The 18,163-nt window shown below is 40.5% G+C and overlaps 1 protein-coding gene across 1 annotated transcript; it reads left to right on the forward strand.

Annotated features, from left to right (window-relative positions):
* Window positions 1-3,067: 3,067 nt before the first annotated feature.
* Window positions 3,068-17,617, forward strand: CLRN3 (clarin 3). The gene is made up of 3 exons (XM_006121367.4): window positions 3,068-3,483; window positions 10,290-10,469; window positions 14,862-17,617. Exons 1-3 carry the CDS (start codon window positions 3,255-3,257, stop codon window positions 15,134-15,136), a joined length of 684 nt encoding a protein of 227 aa, XP_006121429.1. The 5' UTR covers window positions 3,068-3,254; the 3' UTR covers window positions 15,137-17,617.
* Window positions 17,618-18,163: the final 546 nt, after the last annotated feature.

The following is an 18,163-nucleotide window of genomic DNA, read 5'->3' on the forward strand; positions in this document are numbered from 1 at the left end:
TCCATTACATATCAGCATAGGTATGAAGCTAATTCCATTATCAGTGTCACCATATGCAACCAGAGAAATTCCATTGTGCTCCTTTCAAATAAATTATTTCAGTAAATGTGCAGGTTTTACTGATCTTAAAATTCTAATGTAATCTCCCAAATTGCTATGAGATTTATCAGCTTTTCTTTATTAGATGCCCCTCCCCCTCCGGTTCTTAGTATTTCTATTTTAGCTTTGTATAGCCACTTCCTCTAAGTGTATGTGGTATATCTGAGAGTGAGTATATGAAATGTCAGTAATCGTGATCCTTCAAGATTATAACTAGCAAGGTGCTGAGCCCCCTGAGCTCCTGTGGAAGTCAGTGGTAGTTCAAGATTCTAGGCAATGTCAGAGCCCAAATGATTAAATCTTATATGTAGCCACCCAAAATGGATAAGACTTTCAGGATATTGCATATGAAAATGAAAAAGCACAGAGGCCTTGAACCTGATGTACAGTACCACAAGAATTGTGAATGAAGAAAACCTCACCACTCTCAGTTAAGCAATCTACCAGCCAGAATGCTGAGTCTTCTTGCAACCTGGATCAATAGTGAATTGTTTTGAAATACTTTTACTAAAAAAGTGTCAGAGTCAGCACTAAAAAAATCACTGTTTTTCTGATTGTAAAAATAATATTGGCAGGCAGGAATTATTTTACAGTCACATGGCCTTCGGTTTATCCTCTCCTGGGTGGAGTCTATGCTGCTGATAAACACAGATGCTGTTATTTGTCTGGCAGACATCCTTTACCAATGTTGTGATGCCTTGTATGATATGGAGGGGAGTGGTAAGTAAGACCTTTATGTTCTAGATGCCACACAGAGAGGAAATAGAGCAACAACTATACATGAAATATTCTCAAATATAAAATGGCTTTTGGAGAAGCTGAAGAAAGCAGCCTAGAGAGGTCCTAACCTTTTCAGTGTTTGGCCTTTCTATAAGATGAGTCTTATAAATGGATTGTCCTTTGGTTTGGATAATTACCCAAACCAAAACAAACTCCAAGGATAAAATCCTGATCCTGTTCAAGTAAATTGTATTTTTGCTATAGATATCATTAGGACCAGGATTCCAGCCCTAATGCAGAGTTACCACAAGCATTAGTTTTTTTAAAAAGAAAAGAAAGAACAGTTTCTGGGTGAAAAACAAAAAATGGTCTGGTAGCACTTTATAGACTACAAAACATGTAGATGGTATCATGAGCTTTTGTGAGCACAGCCCACTTCTTCAGTGGATACTGTTGGGACTTACTCAAATTAAAAAGGAAAGTAGCAGAAGCATATGGAAGAATAAGGGTAGAACACCTCTATACTTTGGAGTTTTTTGAGACATTAAGTATTTCATGTTTTCTGGTGACAACCAGTAATAGGCTCAGAAATTTTATTTGTGAATATGTTGCCTATTTTACAGTAGATGTGGTGGTGTGCCAATTTGTGAATGAATATCACATATTAGAAAACTAATATATTTAAGATCCTTCTGTAACCCCCCTTTTTCCTCCCCGGGTTACTGGGGAGCAGGTCACACTCATAGGTGTGCCTGGGCACCTGGTGTTTTAACCCAAAAGAGATCCTGAGTACCCTAGTGGTGATGGTGTTTAGCTGGGGAAAGCCCTATCCACCCCCTTGCTGCAGTCCCTTGCTGGCAATGAATGTAAAGTGGCGGTGCCTCCACCTGGCTGGCCTTGTACACACACTGGTGTCTTGAGAGCATCCAGGAATATACTCATTCCAACATAAAGCTGGATGCCAGAACAACTACAAATCATATACATCTAATAGAATACTTTAAAATAAACCATCTTTACTTAACTAAACAGTGATTAACAGATTAGCAAGAAATAGCATTAACAAAACACATAACACTAACTGAAGCTTATATAGCTAGACAACAGTGACCCCACCCCAGTGTGCACACCCTTAGACTCAGTCCCAGACGCTTGCGTGGGCGCGCTGATGTTGCAGCTGTAGTGAGGATTTGGTCCAGGCTAAACAGCAGCTCTGTCCCAGGCAGCACTCTTCCAGCAAGGCCCAAACTTAATGCCTCATTCTGTGCCTATAGGAAGCAGCCTGCTAACTCCCAGTTCCAACAGGCATACAGTAGCTGCATCCAACAGCCCCTGCACTGGGTCAATGTCCTTGGCAGCAGCCTGGCTCCCCCTTTGGTTCCAAACTGCAAGGCAGAGTCCCAGACTGCTAGGCCTCTTCTTCAAGCACATGGAGAGAGCCTCTTCTCTCTCACAAGAGTCCCTCCTACCTCTTTTGTTCCAAGGGCTCATGGGAATTGTAGTCTGGATTGCAACACAGGGTCTTTTTAGAATAAAACAGAGGTCCCTTTAGTAAGGGGACTACACTTCATACCCATATCCATTGTGGAAAAGTCTTACAGGACTTACTTGGGAGAAAACAAATAGGTTCTATAGAAATTAGTTGGAATTTTATTTGTATTAATTTAAAAGTGTGTAGACTTTAATATAGCTTTATATAGATAGCGATTATTTTTTATTACATTCTGTAAGACTTTTTCCCAAGGGATTTTTTAAATTCCAGATAAGGATAATTAGGTTGCTCTATAACCTATATCAGAATAAAACAGAGGAAAAAAAGGCTCTCCTTGTTAATATTTACTATTAAAACTCTGGGTCTATCAGAGTGTAAGAAAACCTTTTGATAAGGATGTAGAAGGTTTATCTTTCAAGATTAGTTATGAATCTTACCTGCTTCTCCTTCTGTACCAGCTCAGAATACTTTATGGTCTGAGTAAGAATCTTCAAGAAAGCACTAATTTAAAATTTCATGAGCTAAAATATTTTCAGACAGTATTTTTTAAGCTCTAGAAGATAGCTGAAGAAATTTTATTTGAAAGACGATGCTTGATTTGGTATCATTTCACTTGGCAAAGCACAACATTTAATGAAGAGACCTTGTAGTGACAGATTCCTACTGTCCTTTGTTAGACAGTGTAGTTGTAACTATAGCAACATCTTTTCTCCTGAATCAGACCAAAGTCCAGTTATTTTACAACTTTATGACCACTGCTGTTAGTTCAATGTTCACTGGCATAATTTCTACCAGGACAAAACTAGGTCTACAATCTTTAACAGCAGGGAACAGTCTGAAGTTCTCATTAAGAAGACTAAGGAAACAAGGATAAAATCCTGATCCTGTTCAAGTAAATTGTGTTTTTGCTGAACCACAAGAAAACCCATCTCTCTGGAAAAAAATGCCATCCAAAAAAAAATCATTGATGTTTGCATCTGCCTGTTTTATCAGTCTTTGGTCTTTTGTGATAGTCTGTCTTGTTCTGGCATCTAAAAACTGGGTCTCAAGTAATGTTATCTTTATCGAAGGAAATTCAAGTGCTGTTATAACCATCACATATGGAGTTTTTGAAGGTGTATGTTCAAAGAAGGTGATTGGTGGACTTGAAACGCCTGCAAAAAATTTTGAAGGTAACTACTGTAGAAACTGATACTATAGAGTCATCTTACCTTGATACCTTTTATTTTAGTTGATACTATGAAGTTCATCTATTTTATTTGTTTATATTGTTTATACATATAATATTTTTATTGAAGACAAAAGTATTTACATAATAACATTATGGGATTTAGGAGAGTTGTAAAAATAAGAGAACAAATAGTACAGTAGATAATAGCAGCAACACAGTTGCAAATAGCAAGGCTTTCAAATTATCCAGGATCTTGTTAGTTCATAGCTTTGTCTGAGGAAGTATCAAGGTAAAAGAGAAACAGTTGTACTAAAAGCAGCAAGTCTAAGTTTACAAAAGCTTTCAGCCAAAAGCAGAAAATTAGTTACTGTTTCTTTTATTATATTTTGTATTACAAATGATTTCAGACCTAAAAGGTAATACAGTAGCTGATTAAAAATGACATATTTTCATTTATTGTGGTTTACATAAAAATTACCTATACAAACTCTAGGTTTTTTCTTTCTCCAGATTATGAAGGTAAAATTCATGCTTTACTATTTAAAATAATGTATATATAAAGTTTGTTAACTGCTCAAATCCCATTCACAAGATTACACCCTATGCTATTTCCAACAGAGAAAAAACTAGAGTGCTGGATATAAACACATTAAATAGGTTTAGAGAAATGAATACAGAGTTAAAGAGAAAAAAATGTCTGGAATAGATAACTATGTTTTGTATTTTGTTTTTATATAAAATGTGAAATATATAAAGTTTTTATTCTAAAACTTGATAGTCAAATGTTTTATGTTAGAGTATGAAATATTTAAAACATTTATCAATGCCAGTATAATTTTTTGGCAAAATTTATATAAATTGACTTTCATTTTAATAAGGTATTGGAGGGAAATATTATAATTGGGTAATGTTCATTTTTAGCTTTTTTAAAAGTTCATTCATTTTAATTGTTAAACGGTGAAGTCAGTTCAACACATAAATCAGTATTTTAAAAATTTGTGTAGCTATAAAATTATAGTAATTCCTTTTTGACTAATATCACACTATGAAATATACCTTGAAAAGTGAGCTTTATCATGATATTTCTTTGTGAGACTACCAAGATGTGCCTCTCAACATTCCACTTTGAGAAACTTAGATATGAGATTTCCAAAACAACTTAGGGAATTAGAATAAGTTATGGTTTTCCACCTAGACACATTTTAGAATTTGCCACCTATAAAAATGTCCAATAGATTGGGTCTAAGCTGTACTCTGCACTTATTTTTCTGTATCTTCAGTTCTTCATATTTCCCTTCACTAATAAATTTGCCATAGAAGAGAAGGACAGATAAAAAACAAAGAAGACCAAGCAGAAAGAGTGAGAGGTTAAAAAAGAAGAGAGAGACTTTAAATAGACTTGATGGAATTCAATTTTTATATTGTAATCATTTCAATAGATAATATGATTGTTTATTGTGAAGAATTTTTTCAGTTGTTGTCCACTATCATTTTCACAGCCATGGAAAATGGGGTGGGATCAGACAATTATTTAATTATGGAAGATGTTGAAATTCAACAAGTTAAAATTTTATGCTGTTAAAACACAAACTGTCAACATCCCATGTCAAAATATACAGCATAAATGCACTTAAATGGGGAACCTACGCTGATGCTTCAGCCCTGTGGGACTGATCCTCCCTCCCTCCCCCTCCCCCCCGTGCTTGGAGCACCAACACCAGCTTCTCACTGCAGAGGGAAGGAGCCCCAAGTCCCACAGGCTGGATCCCACTTGCAGGGGAAGGAAGTGGCACCTCACGCTGCTGCTCCCCCTCATCTCAGCTGGATGAACAATGACACTGGAAACTGCTCACCTGGAGGTGTTCCTAAATTCTTAAAAAATGAAAATAGTGACACAGTTTGGTCATGGAGTCCATTAAAACAATTTCAGCTAGAATGAAGGTTTGGGGGACAGATCATCCCTATGTCTGTCTAACTCTGGTGCTTCTCCTGGATGTGTTGCTGCGAGCCTGTCAGTACGTTCTGCAGGCAGTAACAGTCTCCCTGGTGTGCCCCACTGGGGGCTTGTGCCTCATTCCTCCCTCATGTCCTCATGTTGTTCAACTGGGCTTCGTTCTTCATATTATAAAGTTTCCATTTTAAATGGCAGAATTTGATATCTTCCAAAGTTGTTTGCAATGTTCTTCTTGCTGTTTTGAATTTCCAGCAGCCATTAAAACACAAACTGTCAACATCCCATGTCAAAATATACAGCATAAATGCACCTAAATCAACCTCTAGCAGTGATTATCGAAGTATGGTCTATGGGCCACTCTTGCAGATGGCCTCCCCCCTACTGCAATGGGGAACCTACGCTGGTGCTTCAGCCCTGTGGGACTGATCCTTCCCCCCCCCCCCCCCGTGGTTGGAGCACCAACATCAGCTTCCCCAGGGGCAGCTCCGGCTCTGGCTCCACGCTGCAGAGTGCGAACCTGCTCCTAGGTTCACATGTGGCCTTTGGTGGCCAGGCTGGCAGCTATCCACCTGTAGATGGTTGCGTTCCTCCATTTAGTGTGGAGATCATGCACGTTGGAGGCATCCTCCCAAACCTGAATTAGGTCCCTCATCTCCTCACTGGATCAGGCAGGCACCCACTTTTTCCAGCCTCTGGCAGGTTCCTGGGAGCTGGCAGACTGCTCCTGGGGAGTGGTGGAGGGCTGGCTGGCACTGGCTGCCTGGCTCATGCTGGGGCCACTGGGTCAGGTGCAGCGACTGCTGGCTCTGGGCTGACAGCCTTGGAGCTGGCACAGGCACTGTGGCCAGAGTCTACCCCTTTAAGGAGGGGGAAGGGAGAGGAGTTTTCTTTGTTGTGCCCAGAGTTGCTACCAGGGCAGCCTGGGAAGGGCTGGAGCCCCCTATTTTGAAATAAGCATCTACACAGCGCTTATTTCGAAATAGCAATTTCAAATGAGGTTTACCAATTTCATGGAATGAGGTTTTCCAATTTTGAAATAAGCCCTCTGCTATTTCGATTTAATTTCAAAATAGCGGTTTGACTGTGTAGACGCTGGTAAAGTTATTTCAAAATAATGGCTGTTATTTCGAAATAACTTTTCTGTGTGGACATGCCCCTAGTTCTCCACATGCTAGTATGATATCAAATTGTGTGGTGGGGAAGTGGCACAGTCCCTTGGAAATTGGAGATATTTTACTTCTGATGGATCGATGATATTGAGTGTCCTATACTGTCCATGTGCTGGTCCTGGTGCCACAGTTTCCCCTAGAAGAGGTGGTTTGCTGGTTGTAGCATTGTAGTTGGTTCCACTTCTTGTCTGTGTGTTAGATGGGGGTTTGTTTGAGGGGACATTGATAGTTTTGTGTTTTTCCATGATCTTTGGGTAGGTTTCCCTATTTTTTTTTATAGCCAGTATATGGGAGCATGCAATGATCTCTTATTTGAGGTTGTCCCTTGCAGAATATCTAAGGTGCAGGAGATGGTTGCTCAGTTTTTCCTAGGTCTTTCTGCAGAATTTCCCACCATATTTGAAGAAATAGATATTGTTGTTCAACTGGGCTTCGTTCTTCATATTATAAAGTTTCCATTTTAAATGGCAGAATTTGATATCTTCCAAAGTTGTTCGCAATGTTCTTCTTGCTGTTTTGAATTTCCAGCAGCCATTATTAATCCTTCCAAGCAAAGATTCAAACAAGTTTTTAACGTGACATTCATCATTATGTCCATGTTTATATTATGAGAATGGCAATTTGCTTTGCAGCAATTTAAAACTAACATTTAAAAACTAAAGGGATTTTAAAATGCATGTAATCATTTAGCTAGCAGGTAAAAGAGGAAACATATCTAGCTTCATAATCCCGAAAGATTGTATTTTTTAAGAATATATAAATAATGATACTACAAACATGTGCACAAAGAAAATGCGAAGGGAGAGGTATGCTTTTTCTTCCATAAGTTTTATATGTCCATTAGGTAGAGTTATGAACATTTAAATACACAGCATATACTCTAACAACAAGCACCTTATACACTATGAATCACAATAACATGTTCTGTGGTAGTTTCTCCTGAGGCACTCCCATTGATCTCAATGGATAGTGTGTGTGAAAGAAACAGAAAACGTGCAATAAATATCTGAAACATGAATTAGAAAGGAGAATTTTGTCCCAATAAGGCTATTCTTGGGATCTAAAGAATTTGCTGGCAATAATACTATGGTTGTTTTAAAAGGGTTAGCAAATTAGTAGCCTTACAAACAGACTAACAAAGATCTTTACAATGACAGCCTTCCAATTTATTTTGGATACTACTCCACGGAAAGGTATATTGGTTTTTCTGTTTTACATTTTGGAAGTTAACAGTACAGAGCACAAAAAACTTAACTAAGCTAACAGCAGCCTACTAACCAGCTGTTAATGATTTATATGGAGTAATTCAAGTATTTTGTACTTTTGTTAGCTAGGCAGAATGATCTGGCAAAAATTCAGAAGCTATTAGTCACTTCAGAACTTTTGTATACCTAGCAAAACATAAGCAGTGTTTGTGTTTTGATTATTAACCTGTGGCAGGAACATTGGAACAGTTGGCTTGGCTTGTTTTCAAACTGAAAGCAAACTTGGGCCATTTTTAGACAATTTTGTTGAAAAGCTGCAGGGTGGAGTGTGCATACATGCCAGTTTTGAATTAACTATATTAAGGAACAGGAAGAAACATCATTAGAGGAAGCTTTTTTTCCAGTATCTGACAAAACCCTTGACAAACACTTGAAAAGTATTGACGCTAGAATTGACTAAGATGACTATTGATTTTCAAGCAGAGAGGCGTTTTCTGATGCCTCATTGGGAGATATCATGTTGGGTTGAATTCTATTCAGTATATTCTACGTTGGATCCGCACTTACGAACGGGGCTTTCTCACCCCGGAGGTCGAGGTGGCGGATTGCTACCTGCGAGCTCCGGGGTGAGAAAGCCTCGTTCGTAAGCTGCTCCGATACCCCTGGTCTGCTGGAGACCGTCTCCAGCAGACCAGGGGCACCGGGAGGGTTCCCGCGCTTCTGAGGCTTTGCCAGAGCAAAGCCTCAGAAGCGCGGGGAACCGCCGCTGCTGCCACTTCAGTCCCGGTGCCTGTGGTCTGCTGGGGACGGTCCCCAGCAGACCACAGGCACCGGGACTGAAGCGGCAGCCGCAGCGGGGTCCCGCGCCTCTGAGACTTTGCGAGAGCAAAGCCTCAGAGGTGCGGCACCCCGCTGCCACTGCGGCTCTGCTCCCCGTGTCCCTGGTCTGCTGGGGGGGGGGGCGCAGCTAGTGTGTCCCCCCCCCCCAGCAGACCAGGCTTTTGTTTTGGACCCTGGGGCAGAGCAGCTGGGGCGCTGCTGATTGGTCCTGCAGCGCCGCTCTGGGCACTACTGGACCAACCCGGCAGCACCCCAGCTGCTCTGCCCCAGGTCCTGATTCAGCCGCTGCTGGTCAGTTTCAGCAGTGGCTGAATCAGGATGCCTGGGGCAGAGCAGATGGGGTGCTGCTGGGTTGGTCCAGTAGCACCGAGGAGCGGCGCTACTGGAGCAACCCAGCAGAACCCCAGCTGCTCTGCCCCAGGTGTCCCCAAGTCAGCTTCTGCTGAAACTGACCAGCGCTGACTACAGGAAGCCCGAGGCAGAGTTTCAGCAGCAGCTGACTTGGGGACGCCTGGGGTTCTTAAGTTGATTCTGTATGTAAGTCAGAACTGGCGGTCAGTTTCAGCAGCGGCTGAATCTGGACGCCAGTTCCGACTTACATACAGATTCAACTTAAGAACAAACCTACAGTCCCTATCTTGTACGTAACCCGGGGACTGCCTGTACTGCATTTTTAAACAGGTATATTTTATTGGCTACCTTGGGATTGCAGTATGTCTGGCCTAAAATCAGTTACTCCTAGTCATGGGGTAGAGTGAGGTCTCTATTGTGATTAGTTAAAGTGGAGTGAAGAAGTTAACATAACATTGACAGAGAAGAATTGACTAATCCTATCTGATATAGACCCAGACTTGTTTTGTGAAATGGTCCCAAATAAATAATAAAGCTACATTCGTAATAAGGTCATAATAAAACTGACCTTCACTTTAACTTTGTGAAATGTTCACTTCCTGAGTCACTATCATTTCCTATTTATTCCAAGCAGAATTACTTACATTTGTATACAGTTTATATAACAGGGCCTTATGTGATATTATATGGAACAGTTTCCAGAAATTGGCTTATGGTATCAAGTTTCCTCAGATCCCAAGAGTAACATGTCAAACAGGAGACAGAAGTTTCCCTTCCTGTTTATTTTTAATAACCTGTTTTAAAAGAAACACTGTGGAGGCCTGATTACAGTTATAGGATTTCACTACTTATATACATTAAACTCAAAAGTCCACAATTAAAAGGAAGAATTAGAAGGATTTTATGGAAGAGAGAAAAATAATAAACACAGAAATCTACACATATAAAGTAATGACGAGGCCAATCAAATGTATATAGGCTCACGGCCCAACTGCACAGCTGAGCTCTAGGTTCCCATTCACACACACAGATCTATGGGAGTTATGTGGCTATAAGTATAAAGTGTAATCACCTCTGACCCAACTATATCTCACGAAAGCGTTTCTTAGTCAAGATATATTATACATATTTGTTATATCTACACATATATTTACACACAGACCACATTTAATCTTACCTTGTACATCAGTCCATCCAGTTGCATGATCAGTTTTGTATTTTGAACAACATAGACTTTGTTAATATCAAGTATTGGATCTGGAATTAACACTGAGCTATCATATTTCAGTGACATCAAAGCTGGAAAAGACAGAAATGAAAAATGTGAACATTGTGATTATCTTGCTCCTGGTTCTCAGTTTACTTAGCTCTCTTATGAGTTCTGGATTTACATGCAGCAACACTGTAAGCAATCCTTACCAGACTTTTTTGGGACCCATTGGCGTCTATACATGGAATTCCCTAAGTGGTAAGTATGTAATGCATGCTATTCTATTTAGGTAGTTAGATATACAGAGAATGCCTTATTCTCATATGTTTCAAGCCCCTTCACACCACTCTGGTGAAGCAAAAAGAGGGGTATGTATGTATGTGTGTGTGTGTGTGTGTGTGTGTGTGTGTGAGAGAGAGAGAGAGAATGTGCACACATGCATCAATTATAAGATCTGACTCTTATTTACACATTCATGCATAAACAGATGAGCGGTAGATGAACAACCATCTGGGGAAGGCAAGCCCCATCCCTGCTCCTTCTGCCCAAGGCCCCGTCTGCAACCTCTTCCCCACTCATAGAGCCAAACCCATACCCCACAACAGTGGCTGCCCCGCCCCAGGTTACTGCGCTCAGGGTATGTCTATACTACCCCGCTAGTTCGAACTAGCGGCACGGGGTTCGGACTAGCCGGCATTTAAAAATGGCGCCAGCCGGCTTCATGCAAATGAAGCCCGGGAAATTCAAATCCCGGGCTTCATTTGCAATTGCGGATGACTACATTACCCCTGCTAGTTCGAACTAGCGGGGTAGTGTAAACATACCTTCAGTCCCTGAACTTCCCCAGGCCTCTTCATCTCACCTGTCCCAGTGGATTGCATGGCCTGACCCTTCCTGGCCGTCTGAAGTGCCTGGCAGCCAGAGACTGGGCACCAGCCCTGGTGACCTGGCGTCAGCCCTCTCCAGTGGCCGAAGAGCTGGGCAGCTGAACCGCAATCCTAGCCCTCCTAGCCAGTGGAAGCATGGGCAGTTTTGGGGAGGCAATGCCTACCCTGGCCTCCATTACCCACCACCCATGCATACACACCAATATGTTTCTTTAAAAAAAATCATATATATAGACTTCTAATCTCTAGCAAGGATTCTGGCCCTATTCAGAAGTGATGTTAAGTCAGCATTATCTTCTCACTAGTAAGATTTAATGACTGCAAGTCTATGAATTTAACGGGCATGGGAGGACTATGAAAATATCACAAACCAGCAACACTTGAAAGGGAATTCTACTTTATTCAGGTTTTTATGCCACACTGATCACCTTGCTCCTTCCGACAGCAATAAAATTGTAATGGTTATTTTAAATGAATCCATCATTCAGTAAGTTCCTGGGTGCATTGACCGCAAGAATAAAAATGAACACCCATAAGTAGCCATTTACAACATAATGTAATGCAATTAGATGCATGTTCATCACAGAGATTTGAAGCTAACCCTTCTCAAAGTACTGAAATCTAGGCAAACATGCAGGAAAATGAGGACTAAACTTTCAAAGGTATTTAGGCACCTCTGTGCAGTTGAAAATCCCACTAGGTACCTATGCAGCTAGATACCTTTTCAAAATCTGGGCCCTTGAGTCTAGTTCAATGTGTTGCTGAGCCTCATTAATTTCACTTATGTCTGAGGAAAAGCCATTACCCAAACATATCAACCAAATAGCTAAATGTGACAGGGAGTATTCAGGCTTTGCAGCTCCTTGCTGTGGGTCTTGCGGTCCTGCTACATGCAGTCTCTAAGGCTGTGTCTAGACTACATGCCTCTGTCGTCAGAGGCATGTAGATTAGACACATAGGCAAAGGCAAATGAAGCCGCGATTTAAATGATCGCGGCTTCATTTAAATTTACATGGCTGCTGCGCAGAGCCGACAAACAGCTGATCAGCTGTTTGTCCGTTCAGCACGCTAGTCTGGACGCTCCCCTGCCGACATCAAAGTCCTTTGTCGGCAGCCCCGTTATTCCTCGTGGGATGAGGTTTACCGGGGCTGCCGACAAAGGGCTTTGATGTTGGCAGGGGAGCATCCAGACTAGTGTGCTGAGTGGACAAACAGCTGATCAGCTGTTTGTCGGCTCAGCGCGGCAGCCATGTAAATTTAAATGAAGCCACGATCATTTAAATCACGGCTTCATTTGCCTTTGCCAAAACAACAAATCTACATGGCTCCGTCGACGGAGCCATGTAGTTTAGACGTACCCAAAAAGTTGGAAGCCAAAAGGAAAAGAGTAGAGAAGATGGGTCCTCCAAACTTGCCAGGAAAGACATTTTCGAGAAGTCATTAAGAAATCACCTGGTTAAGAGACCTGGTTCTTGAAGGACTAGAGGAGATAGAGACAGTCAGTCAAGGCTTTGCTGGCCCATATACTAAGAAGTTGCCTGTTGTGTGGTTGAGTGCCTGGCTAGGACTAACGGAGTAAAGAAGAGTGCTTCTCTCCAATAAAGCCTGACAGACAGTGTTTAAGGATGGCTTTGATTATATAGTTGAGATTGCAGAGAGAGAAGGACCTGATGGTGTTGGCCCAGAGATAGGACTGGAGATACAAGGACCCAGTAGGAAGAGGCCCAGGGAAATAGCAGCAAAAAGGAAGTAAACAATACATGGCTGCTGTGTACAGGGTGCCTGGGTTGGAATTTGGAATAGCGTGTGGGCTACATTTCCATACCAGCCATAGGTAAAGAAGGAGACAGGCCTTATTTAGGAGTCTGAACAAAGGACTGAATTTAAAAGGGCCCAGAGCCAGGGTGAAGGGGCAGAGAGAGACTATTTATTGGACTCTCAATACCTGGGAATGGGTTCATTTGTACTTTGTGAGTTGGCCAGAGGCGAAGCCATTAAAGATCTGACAAGCTGACTAGCAGACTACATAGGATACATGGGGCAAGAAAAGGACCAGCTGGAGGCAATCCAGAGGTAACAGCTCTGTACACTAAAATTTAAAAATAAAAAGAATGAAGTGGGGAACTTTCGATGATGGAAATGTGGTAAAACATGTTTCTTTCACTATGAGAAAAATGCTTTGACAAATCAAAATAAATTAAAAAGTATATACAATATTTCCTAATCTGAAAAATAAGCACAGACTCCATGATATGGTAAAGATCTGAACTCATCAAACAGTTCCCTTGGGATATATCCCTTCATTCCCCCATTAGGTTTACAGCTAGCTTCTTTAAATCTACCTTGCTACCCTTCTAGTCTTGTGGAGGGTTGCCAGATGGTTTCAACAAAAATACCAGCCACCCTTGGCATGACATCACAATCTACATTACATCTTATTTAGAAAATATCAGACATTTATATTTTCTCATTTATATTTTCTCAATTTGTTTCCTGAACAGAAAACTCAAATACTGGACTGTCCGGTTCAAAACCAGACACCTGGCAACCCTAGTCTTGTGGCTATATAACCGACATGCCCACCTTTAATAGGGTGTTTCTTCTAAAAGCAGATTTTGGACGTGGAGAATTTGTTGGGAAAAAAAGATGAGTTTCCTTGTATCTTATATTAGATAACGCATCTTTCAAAATAATTTTATGTGGAAAACTATCATTTTGGGTGTCTCTGCTCTTGCTTATCTCCACATAGCCTTTTAAAGCAGCATGGTGCTAGAATGGAATATTTCAAAAGCACTACAGATTTGGAACCAAATCCTCAGCTGGAGTTAGACAACATAACTCCATTCAAGTAAATGGAGCACCATTAATTTACACATGCTGGTGATCTGACATTTAAAATGTAGTCAGATTCAGGACAGAACATAATTTGAAGGCTCTTAATTTTCTTACTAATTACTTCAAGTCCCAACAACACACTCTCAGCAAAAGAAAAGAAGAGAATACTGTCTTAAGGAAACTCGAGCCGATTGTCTATGCATGTGTGTGCCTGTAAGATCAGCCAGACCAAGGTTAGAGGACATAGAAATGCAAAATAAATAATTAAGAAAGTACTCATTCTCAAGGACAAAATGTTACTTAGTGTAATTTAGAATAAAGAAATAGAATCCCACCATCTATTCCAGGAACTTCTAATCAACAACAAGTGTTCTATTTAAGGCATATTAATATAGGCAATACATTTATGCTGTAGCACCATTTAGGTAACTTCTAAGGTGACTTACATTTCCACATATCTTCTAAAGTGTGTAGAAAAACATGGCTCTTGGATCTGCAGTTCGGCTGTCTTGTCTGTGGTAAGGTCTCAATCATGCATAACATGCACATGCCTATTGATTTCAATAGGATTTCTGGATATGAATCAAGTGGAGAATATAATATACATACCTGTGTTGTGGGTCCAATACCAAGACTTTCCCCTGAGATGGCTTTAGTCCCACTGAAGCTAAGGGAAATCTTTCTATTGGCTTTAATAGGAGTTAAGTTGAGAGGAGGTACACAAAACATTGCACATCAGTTGTCAGTTAGGACACAGTAAATGCCTTAAATAACTTCTCAGAATATTTTACATATAAAAAACTCGAGATTTTTCTTCCAATTGGTTGAAATGCCTGGAATGAAAGAGATATTAGAATGTTTATATTTGCATAAATGTATTCATATAATATAACAATGCCATTTGTAACAATGTATTCCTATTTTCTAGGTACCTTCATACTTCTAACCATGATATTGTTTGCAGTGAATGTAGAGGCAAACAAATTGTCTGTAGAGTTGGCTTCAAACTGTATGTTTTCTACAAGTCGATATGAAAGCTCCACAAACAGTTATGGATATTCATACTGGCTCATGTTGCTTATACTTCTTTTGAATGTTGCAACTATCACCATCATCATTTTCTATCACCATGCAAGGTATTCCAAGAGGAAAGAACAGGAGAGACCCATTGAAAATGCACCAAAGGATGGTATTTTATTTTAGTGATACCAGTACTCTCACTTAAAGGTGATGTGGAAGAAAGTGGCAAATTAATGTGGATAATCATGATTGATCATTTAAACTCCATATGTAGATTGTTGTTCACTTCAGTTTATTGCGAATTCAACATTATCATTTTAGATCCATATTGCCATACATGTTTACAAACTATTTATTGATAAGGGCATCAGTTGAATGAAGCCTTTTAATGATCCCAACATGCACCATTTGTCTGTGGTCCCAGTAAGAATGAGCTTTATTTAGCTCACCTTCCTGATTCCTCCCATTGGGGAGTCCCTATGTAAAGGTAAGATTCTAGAAGAAACAGAGCAGCAACTACAGCACAGTGAAGACCAAGACTTTTCCATAGGTGGAACATGATCTAGAACTGACTATTGAGGGGATTTCCACAGAACTGCTACTGCTTGAGTGGGCAGCAGCAAAGTGTAATGGGCACTAGGACACAGAGATGTGGAAAGTGAGTGCAAGGAAACATTTTTTTTCCCTTTCCATCTTCCTGCTGCTGCTCCTTCAGTCCTACCTCATTCTGCACCCTAATCCTGTTACAGCCATTCTCTCCCTATCCATGCATCATTCAGCATAGCCAGTTGAATTCTGGCTATTTTTGGCTCCTGGGGGCTGTTTAACTTACAGTGAGGGCTGAACCAGCACCAGGTCCAGAGTGGCCTAAAAGGTACAATGACCCTCTATTCTGCCCTTTGAATTCTGAGCTCAGTCAGATGCAAACACAGGGCCATTGTTTGGATTATACACACAATTCCTGATTGGAAAGAGCTAGATTAATCCAGAAAACATACAAAATCTTGACGATAATAAGATGAAGTCAGTGGGGCCTCGGTGTTTCACTCTCCACTGCAATCAGTTGACATTTCCAGTTTTTCCTCTCGTCTTTCTCTTATGTCTACTCTACAGAGTTTTGTTGGGAAAATGGCCATTTTCCCAGCAAAACTTGGGGAAAATCCACACTGCAATTGTGTTCTTCTGCAAGAAAATCGAAAGAACAGAGGAGGTTTTCCGGCATTGGTAATCCTCATTTTATGAGGGAGAAGCCTTTTTGCAAAAGAGCTCTTTCACAAAAAGGCGTGTGTGGACAGGGAAGAGGGAGTTGTTTCGGAAGAAGAGGAAAGAGGAAAAAGCACAGGTGCTTGGTGGCCATTCCGTCCATAGCAAGCACCGCTTACATGTGAGAGGGCGTCCATTAAGTCTGGATGCTCTCTTTCGAAAAAGCAGATGGCTTTTTCAATGCACTTTTTCAGTGCGGACGCTGTCTTTTGGAAGACGTTTTTTCAGAAGATCTCTTCCAAAAAAAGCTTCTTCTGAAAAAAGCCTGTAGTCTAGATGTAGCTTTACTCCCCTCTTTGGTCTCGTTAGCAATATTGCCCTTCCATATTTAGAATTCACTGCTGCTCTACCAGTCCTTCTTGGTTACTTTATTTTGGGGGTATGGACTCACTTCTACTAACAACTACTCTCACAAAAGGCCATGAGGACTAGCAAACAATATGTACCCTGATGCAAAATCAGAGCTATTCCTGGAGTCTTGTTCCTGCCTGGAGTGGCTAACCACAGTTCTTGCAGTGTATATGATGACATTACGATAGAGGGATGTTATGCAATCAGAAATGGGGAAGCAGATAGTGATGTTACTTAAGAGTGAGATGGTGGGTATCTGCCAGTCAATCATTAACTGGTTTTTCACATTTGCAAACATTTTCTATAACCCCATTCTTTTGATTAACACCTCGGTTAGAGGTATGATAAAGCTGCACCTTGTACAGGTGTGGTCCTTCTGTTTCCTGAAAATAAAATTCTGCTTCCCGTTTGCACTGACGTCAGTCCCAGATAGTGGGTATTTATAGCAACAATATGAATGCCGTGGCCAAAACTCTCATTCACTACATGGAGCTGAATAAATAAAGTATAATGCATCTAAATAACAGAACAACAAAAACAAAATATTAGGGTTTTTTTCTCTAGCTTTCTAACATACTCTAATATCTGCAGGTAGGCCAAGCTAACTCCTTCTCTGTAGGTGCTGATAATGTTCACTTACTATTATTAGCATTTTCCTCTGGGCCAGAAGCTAGAAAAATACGGCATCCTGTAAACTTATGCTTAATGCTCATGTTGCATTGGGATGGATGTTCATAAAGTGAAGTGATCAGAATCTTCTCCTCTCTTGCCCCTCACCCCCAATTGCTGAGAGATCTTTCCAATGGACTAGCTGTATCACATTGTGTCCCTTTACCATACCTCATCATGTCTGATTTAGAGATGCATTCATTATGTGGAAAGTGTATTATGAAACACCACAAGGGCTATAAAAAAAAAAGTAATACTTGAATGGATACAGGAGTTTTTCCAAGAATGTGACTTCTCAGCAGGTTGACTCAAACACATAAAACCTCTTCTGTAGTTGTTGGTTATGTCAACCTAATTTTCAAGATTAAAAGAATGCAATATTCCAGTGTATGTTGCCCGGTAAATGTATAACCCTGCTGCAGAAATCCTATATTAGAACAGTTTATATAGAGCACATCAGTTCAAAGCAAGGGTGGCATCTGAAAAAAAGCTTGCGTCTTTTTATCTTTAAGAGATTAAATAGGTTCGTCAAACAAGAAACTGTTCCAGTTTTCACTCTATTATAAGACCCTTGCATAAAACCACTTTTCATTTCAGATGAGATGTCAGATACTTTGCACCCACAAGCTAAACTGGTACAAAGCCAAACATTTGCCAGTTTTGCTTCAGCTGCAAAATTTTTCACATAGCTTTAGTGAGCAACTGTCACAGCTTTGCTAAGCCAACATCTATCACACAACATGACTAAGCCTACATCTGTCATTTGGTACAACCGGAACTAAGTCACTGTAATAGAGCATTAGTAGAGGACCTGTGTCTCCTCCTTTGAAAATAAGAGGGTCAATATTACTTCAGCGTTTATACAACAAAATGCAGAAGACTCAGCAGTTTGCTTCTAATAAACATCCTCAGTTTTGGCTTCTTATC

Source organism: Pelodiscus sinensis, chromosome 8 (genome assembly GCF_049634645.1).
Source record: "Pelodiscus sinensis isolate JC-2024 chromosome 8, ASM4963464v1, whole genome shotgun sequence".
Classification (NCBI taxonomy): domain Eukaryota; kingdom Metazoa; phylum Chordata; order Testudines; family Trionychidae; genus Pelodiscus; species Pelodiscus sinensis.

Bases quoted from the DNA above. Each gene is read 5' to 3' on its own strand.
- CLRN3 (XM_006121367.4), top strand. From the start codon at position 3,255: ATGCCATCCAAAAAAAAATCATTGATGTTTGCATCTGCCTGTTTTATC. The intron at 3,484-10,289 runs GTAACTACTGTA...ATCATATTTCAG, and splicing joins GCCTGCAAAAAATTTTGAAG to TGACATCAAAGCTGGAAAAG. The intron at 10,470-14,861 runs GTAAGTATGTAA...CCTATTTTCTAG, and splicing joins TACATGGAATTCCCTAAGTG to GTACCTTCATACTTCTAACC.